An 8,277-nucleotide genomic window follows, 5' to 3' on the forward strand; every position below is an offset into this window, starting at 1 on the left:
CGTGTCGCCTACTCTCCCCCACCGCCATTTTGGGAGTCAGATTGTAAATATTACTAGTTCAGGAAACCAAATACGTCCACTAATTTGGTGGCATTAATATGGTGCACACTTGCGTAGTGGCCGGTTGTCGGAACAGGAGAACTCCAGGGACCGCGTTATCCTTTTACAGGTTTCCCCGCGACCCGGAGCGGAAGCAGCGCTGGATCGCTGCTGTGAATCGTGAAGGGTGGGTGCCAAACGAGGGCAGCAGACTCTGCAGCACACACTTCATTTCAGGTAGGGTAACATCTTATGTGGTGCATATAGCATGTGTAGGTTAGCAGTAATCTAATCTCTGTGATGGTTGTAAATATGTCTAGTAATGTGTTAAATGGTGATGAAGCCCTGCCTGATGCCTACATTACTCTTACTGTTATAATGCACTTTAGGGCTTGGGTTCAATACAAATGTGGACTAAGCTATTATTTTTGGGGGGGTAAACGCATGGTATTGCTCACTAAATTAACATGTGAAAAATGAATGCGCTGTTTTTCTTTTATATTTCTTGATACAACACAATTTAATATGCCCTATAGTAAAATAATTATAATGTGTGTGTTTGTGTATAAATATATATATATTAATAAGCCATTGGTGCCATCTGGAGGGAGAAAACAGATTATATGTAATAACACATTATAACCACTAGATGAATGTGTAAAAATACTGTATCAGACGATAGTTGCTTGTAAGAGTTTGCATTTGTGTATTTTAATATTTAGACTTCATCAAAGACTAATTGTCTGTGCTTGATTTGGACAGTTACTGATTTATACTGTGTTTTAAAACTGTCTGATGCACTGAAGTTGTACAAAGAAACGCTTATAAATTGAGTTGCCTGGTGAATTTGCACATTGTTTTTAAGTGTCTTATAAACCATAACATTTTAATTTATATAAATTATTAGTTTTTTTTAAAGAACATGAATGCACTCTTAAATACATCAATGTTTTTTTTTTCCATTTACAGGAAAACAAGTGAAAAATCCTCGATCCCCTGATTTTGTTCCTTCAGTTTTCACCTCAGCGCCACTTTCCCCAAATATGAAAGAAGCAGGTTCTTGTGAAATGTATGATAAACAAGAGGCACAAGTGGAGGCCGCCAATGCTTTGCTCTTTTTGCAAGGACAAGGGCGTTTCTTGGAGGAAAATAGCCAGATGACAAGTCAAGAAGAGCCGGAGAGTGTTTCCTCTTCACTGAGCAGTTGTGACGAGGAGGATGTTAAGACTGAAGATGCTGTAAAAGAAGAAATCTCACAAACAAGCGTACTCCAAAGAGGACAACCAGTCAAAAACATTCCCCCTGACTATGAGTCCAGTCTCGAGGCTCTTAAGAAAGAAAACATGGAGCTGAGGGAATCGCTAGATAAGATGTCTCTCACTGAGGCTTCCTTTAGGAATGATCCAGAGAAGGTTCGCTTTTACACAGGATTGCCGAACTACTTTGTGTTCGAGACGGTCATGTTGCTTCTCATTCCACATATGAAAGGAGACAAAAATGTCAAACTCTCCAAATTCCAGCAACTTCTCTTGACACTAATGCGCCTCAAGCTGGATCTCAGAAACCAAGACTTGGCTTATCGTTTTGGAGTCAAGGTTGCCACAGTGGCCAGGACTGTCCATCGGATTATTCACATAATGTTCACCACTCTTGTGCCAACTGCTGTTTTTTGGCCCTCCAGAGTAGAGCTCAGAAAAAATCTACCAGCTGCATTGTGTTGCACATACCCAGACTGTGCGGTGATCATTGACTGCTTTAGGGTGTCTCTGGAAAGAGCTCTCAGTGTGGATGGAAATCAAGATGTTGCATCTACAGCATTGACCACACCAGTGCAGTCCACTGTGAATGAGCTTAAATATGTCATCGGTGTTGCTCCTCAGGGTGTAGTCACGTTTGTTTCCAGAGGATCTCCGGGTCATGTCAGCGACAAGAGTCTAGTTGAGAGTTCTGGCCTTCTCTGTAAACTCCTGCCTGGTGATGTTGTTCTGGCAGAGCGTGACTTTGACATTGGGGGCTTAGTAGGTGCTCGGAAAGCCGAACTCAAAATCACTAGTAGCACTTACTTTGAAAATAGCCAGAGCGGACTGGATGGAGATTTCTCGCCAGTTGGAGCACTATCAGATAAAGCGATTGCTCATATGCATGTTGGAAAGGTAATAGACATTGTTAAGAGGAGATATTCCATGTTAACTGGACCAGTGGAGAGCCCCTTTACAGTCGTAGACCGCACTTCCAATGTGAGCACTTTTGATAAGATTGTGCAGGTTGCTTGTGCCTTGAATAATCTGTGCATTTCTGCTGCTCCCCTGGAATGATATTTGCCACACTTTTGTAAAAGTCACTTTTACTTGTACCATTGCTGAATGCACCTTTATTGTTTCTCTATTATTATAGAAGACATTTTCTGTTCTTACAAGAGGGATCAGAACAAGGACTGGTTTACATCTGGTGTTAAGATGCATTTTGGTCAATCTGATTAGAAGTAGACGAGGGAGACACATTCACCGTTATACCTGCTGCTTAATCCAGCTGTTTTGTTCACTTTGAACCACTTTCTTGATTTTTTTAGAGGATTTCAGTGTAATACTTTGCAATAAGCTCGCACATCTAAATGAAATATAATAGCAGACAGTGGAAAATGAGAGCAAAGAACAGCAGCTTTTGTTTCTGCTACAAAACTGCAGAAAGCTGTTGGGTTTGTGTTAGAGTCACGACTGGTAGGAGAACTACTGGTAGTTGTAGATCAAAGCTTAAAATCTTATCCTCAAATTCATGCATTTACAGCCAAAAGTGAATCTGTGTTTAAAAAAAACTTACAGTGGCTGAGAGACAAAAATAAAAAAAACTGCAAATAGAAATGCTAACAAATTGAGAAAAACATTGTTATGCACTTCAATTCACACACATGCACGCAAATATTTTAACGCATCTAAATACTGAAATGCACTACAAGTTAAGAAAACCTTTCATAAGGAAAAACACTAACATATTAAGAAAACAAAGGGACTAAGCTGAAAAGAAAATTAATGAATATTAGAAAAACATCTTCGCTTTGACTACACACATGTGCACGTAAATTCTCACAAGGCATACAAATACAGAAACGCACTGCAAACAGCACAGACTACAACAGAAATTTGTCGGGGGGAACAAACAAGAAATCATACAATTAGGACATTAACATAAACAAAACAAACTCAGAATTCTGACAATTTTGCATCCTAAAGTAGGATTGTCACGATGCTGGAATTTGAAAAACGTTCATTTTCCTCGAACATTTGAGCACTGTTGAGCACGTTCTGATTTGCCACTGTGTTCAAGTGCTCAACAGAAATGACTGTAATTGGCCGTGAAGGTCATTGGTTCACCGAACTCATCGCAGTTTACTGACATACATTTTTTCCACGTACATTTGAGAGCTGTTAAGCACAATCTTTAACAGCGCTGATTTGTCATTGTGTTCACATGCTCAACAGAAATGACTGTGATTGGCCATGAAGGTCATAGGTTTACCAAACTCATCGCTGTTTACTGCGTGTAACCACAGATACAGAGACACTGGAGCATTTCATAGTCGCGCCTATCAGCTGGTTGGTCTATAAGCTGACATACAAGTGATCCGTTGATGAATCGCTGCTTTAAAGCGCTCCAGTGTCCCTGTATCTGTGGTTACACGCAGTAAACAGTGGTGAGTTCGGTAAACCAATGGCCTTCAAGGCCAATAACAGTCATTTCTGTTGAGCATGTGAACACAATGGCAAATCAGCGCTGTTTAAGAAAGTGGTCAACAGCGCTCAAATGTTTGAGTAAAATGAAAAATTCCAGTTTTTTAAAATTCCAGTACAGACTGGTATTGAATTTTGGTATCGTGACAACCCTACTCTAAATAAGAAGCAGCGGGGCTTGTGACTTTTGTGTTGTCAAACGGATGAAGATGTTTTCTCAGTTTGTTATTGATTTATATATGCTCAAGCGCACTTAAACCATTATAGAAACTAGAAGTGGTGTGCAGAATGAAAGAATTTAGGGCTTTTTTTCACAGAAACTGAACAAAATTGCTCAGGAAAAGGAACAAATCAAAACATTTACATTTACACAGCGTATTTTGCTTCATGCAAATGATTAAATACATTCCCTTCATTTGTTCTTAAAGTTATTCCAAAAGTCTAATATTTTTCTTCAACACCTTCAAACCAAACTTACTAGCTGAAATCATGCCTGGTTAGTGTACTTTAACAACACTAACTATAATGGTAGGTTGAGGATGAGGTGTTTTTATCTGATTTTTATTTGCATTTGTCCACATGAGCGTCTACATTTATGTGTTTGGACTACCTCTGGATGTGGTTGATAGTTTACAAAGTGTTTCAGCCTCCATTCACACATGCATTTATCATCGTCCATTTGTGATCAGATTGACAGAAACGCATCTTAATATCAGCTGTTAACAGGGCCTTATGCAACTTAAGGACCAGTTCCAATCATTAGTTAGGCACAGTTCACTGGACAATCTTCCCTCTGTGTGTGTGTGATTTTGTTTTACGTAAGGAGCTTCCTTAGTCTCTGAGCTGACTTTGTTGATGCTTTGGTTTGATAGAGACATTCCATCCATAGCTTAACTTTAAATTGGTATTGTCGAGAGTGGAAGTTGTATGCTGAGAATTTCAACTATTCAAGGCCCTGAAGAATCGCCTCGGTCAGAGACTCTTATAGTCATTTACTTTGACAGCAGCTGCCTTTAGGTTCCAGTGCCTTTGTCTGAGTTATGCCTCCTATGGTTTTCTTTCGCTTCTGTATAGATATATAATATATTTTTGTCAATAACCCAGCAGTACTGTGCTTTTTACTTCTGATGATGCCTAGTCACTATTACTATGGGATTAAGTACCATAGAATTACCATTTAGTTATTTGCATTGTGTGTGATCATTGTTTTAATCAACATTAATAGCATTTAGCATGATGTATTCACTCTGAAGTTCAACCATTGCACTTGTTTATCCTTCCTGGCTGTCACTCAAATGTGTTTGTGTGCTCCATTTATCTGCGTTTGAGAAGATGATGCTTCTGTTTTCCCATTTTTGTCATGTGTCTGATGTGCAGAGACGACCAACACAACTGTAAGTCAATGTAGCATCCTGTTGTATAACATGTAAGAAAATGTTCCCATAAACTTTGTAATAACGGTTATGCTTCAGCTTCTTTATTGTTTGAGTATTTATTTTAATCAGCAGAAATAATCAGAAGCTAAATTTACATTTCTATTAAGGTAAAGTTGGTTTTATATTCACACATTCATTCAGTGACAACTTGTGACTTGCTCCCTATATTGTTTACCATGTTACTTTGAACATTTGCTCTGAAATCACATGTACTGTAAGTATGACTTCAAAACAACATTAGCACTATTTATTTGACTGTGAACAGTGTTGTACTTTGATGGCCTTTGGATGCTAATATGATTTCCCTATTTAGAATTAGCAAAGAATACTTTTCTAAACTTATACTATTAAGGAGAAAGTCAGAATGTGTGAATAAAAAACCAACTTTACATCAAAATATATTTATTTTGGTGACTCACATTTATACTTGAAAAAATGAATTTGCCACACTGCAGGACTAAAAGGTTTACACTTTATTTTGATGGTACCTATTGCATTTTGTTGACTAAAAGTTGCAACTACTTCTCATTAGGTTTGTCGTGATACAATTAATTAATGTCACGATAATATACCAGCTGAAGCATTGTGATACCAATACTGTAATTCATAACTCAAATCCATGTAATAAAGAAAAATGGCAGAAATACTATATTTGTTATAATAGGTCAACATTAATTGATATATTTTTCCCTTATTATTGAAAAAAGTATTTGTACGTCTCTTCACCTAAAATATATTTGTACCAGCAAAAGAAATACATTAAAATAAAGTAACAAATTATACCAAACAAAATTTGTTACAAAAGAGCATTTTTGCAACAAACTTAGGCTATATGAAGTGCTCTAAAATGGTTTCAATGTTTCCTGTTGCTATTTTGGGTTTTTCATCTATTTTTTTCAGTCTTATAAGAATCTAAAGTAATTCAAAATTTCACTTTGTGTGTTGTTCTTTTTAAGAGATTGTCACGGATTAAAGGGTTTAAAAGGATCACGAAACACCAAAACACATTTTTTGAGCTGTCGTATATGTGTCCCACACTGCTAAAAACACTATTAGGACACCTATATTTCACTAAAAAGTGTAAATTGGTTGTTTTTGCGTTATTTCAAGCAAAATCGTACTTCCTGTTTGAAACGAATTTTTGAAGCTGCGTCACGGCCATGACATAATAGCCTGTATTCCAGCGTGCAGACTGGGCGTCTGTGCCAGAGTGAGTCTTATTACGTCTTACAGTGTGATGCATTAATGCATGAGTAAGGCTTGGTTCAAACCAATCAGCGCGCTCTATTGTGCAACTTCATTAATATTCATTAGTGTCACCGTGTTTACGCCACAGAGACGCCACGTTGTGTTGGCAAAACAAGCGTGAAGTGTTGCTTTTATAGTTTGCTGCCATTAAGTTTCGTTTTTATTTTCTCTCTGTGAGAGCGCAGCTGGATCACGTGTGGATTAACAGTGTACGCGACGTTCGACAACAATAACTTACGTGTCTAAGGAGGAACATTGTTTACCTGAGAGCTATTCTCATCTGCAAACGCTGAAATCCGGATTCGCTTGTAACGTTAGTCTTCTCTTCATAAAGACGCGGCTCTAGTTTCTGGTGATTGTCCTGTCTCTACAGATTTGGTAAGTGAGCGACCAGTGCTCTTTGTTTATTCAGTTTGTTCGTATCGAATTAAGTTAACTACAAGTGTGCCGCAAGCCTGCGTTTGAGTGAAGGTCTCGGCCGTTAGATCGGCCCCTGGGGGCTGGCTGCAGTACAAGTCATAAAGCCCGCCTCCTCCGTGTTAATGAAGGAGACTTGAGCCCAAATAAAAAAAAATATTACACTTGCAATAAAATATCCCGAAAGATGGTTCTGGTGGATTAAGGCACTGGTTATTGTGCTGAAATAGGTGCAGATCTTCATTTTTGTAAACAGTTTGTTTTTAGCAGTAATTTAATGCTGGGCGTGTCATCGTGATTGACAGCTGTGATTGACAGTTTCTCAAAGCAGCGCGTCTGAGCTTCGGCAGGAGACTGAAGTGTTATTATTCGATTTCTGTGTTATTTTACCATGACAAAATGAGTTCAGCAGTAAACTACAGTTTCTGACATACATGATCCTGGTGGAACACTGTTTATTCGCTAAGGTCAGGGCTTTTTTCGGGCTTTATTAGTTTGCTGATACACGCCTAGCCACCCAGATGGCAAAATACACTCGGACCAGTTCGGCTAGATTCTCGCCTGCCGGAGACTTACCCCTCAGAGCTCAGACTGACTACCTCTGCTGGACCTACTCCGGATGCCTGGACTCACTGCCCGATTCCAGCCCGAGTCAATCGAGCCAGATGCGGCGGCCGAGCGAGCCAAGCAGGCGTTTTGCCCTCAAGGCGTTCAATGGGAAAAGGGGCTGTCGCGTCGTCCATATTTTTTACAGTCATTGGTTAACTATTGCACTGAGTGCAAACATAGCACCGCATTTTGTGACCGGAATAACAAACGCGGCTTTCTGACGCTACCTGCCGTGTGCATCTAAGTTTCCGGGAAATGCAGAGTTTTTTTTTCTCTCATTCGCCGTGCGGTATCAAACATTGCATGAAAAATACACGCTTAGAGCAGATCCTCGAATCAAATATCACGTTTGTCGCGAGGGGCATGAATGAATTCCCTGAATGAAAGAGCCAAACTGCAGTTAAAGTCCAACATTTAATAATTTGTCAAATAATTCGACTACAGATGTCTATGTAGGTTAAACACCATCACTTTCTCATGTGTGTGTATTTTGACTGAAACTCGCGCGTGCCCAAATAGACACTCCCACACCATCCCACTTTAGTTCCTCCGACACTCCCCCATCCCACTTTAGTTCCTCCGACACTCCCCCCTAAACAGAGCTGGACACGCCCACTTTTCTGACTTTTTCCAAAGTAGAGGTGTGAAAACACCCTGCTGAAACGAGGGGGTTTCATGGCCCTTTAAACTGTATTGACAGGAGCAGAAATTAATGAATTTAGATTCAAACTGAAGCATCAGAAAAATATGCAATAGGCTACCTTAAAAAGTGTGACTTCTACACAGTTTTGCAACCTTAGAAG

At 39.3% G+C, this 8,277-nt stretch overlaps 1 protein-coding gene across 1 annotated transcript; it reads left to right on the forward strand.

The window, feature by feature from the left end:
• The first annotated feature begins 38 nt into the window (after positions 1 to 38).
• zmp:0000001333 lies at positions 39 to 5,228 on the forward strand. Its single transcript, XM_005167613.6, has 2 exons — positions 39 to 276; positions 1,009 to 5,228. The coding sequence occupies exons 1-2, from the start codon at positions 99 to 101 to the stop codon at positions 2,352 to 2,354; spliced, it is 1,524 nt and encodes a 507-aa protein (XP_005167670.1). The 5' UTR covers positions 39 to 98; the 3' UTR covers positions 2,355 to 5,228.
• Positions 5,229 to 8,277: the final 3,049 nt, after the last annotated feature.

This window comes from Danio rerio, chromosome 9 (genome assembly GCF_049306965.1).
Source record: "Danio rerio strain Tuebingen ecotype United States chromosome 9, GRCz12tu, whole genome shotgun sequence".
NCBI lineage: Eukaryota > Metazoa > Chordata > Actinopteri > Cypriniformes > Danionidae > Danio > Danio rerio.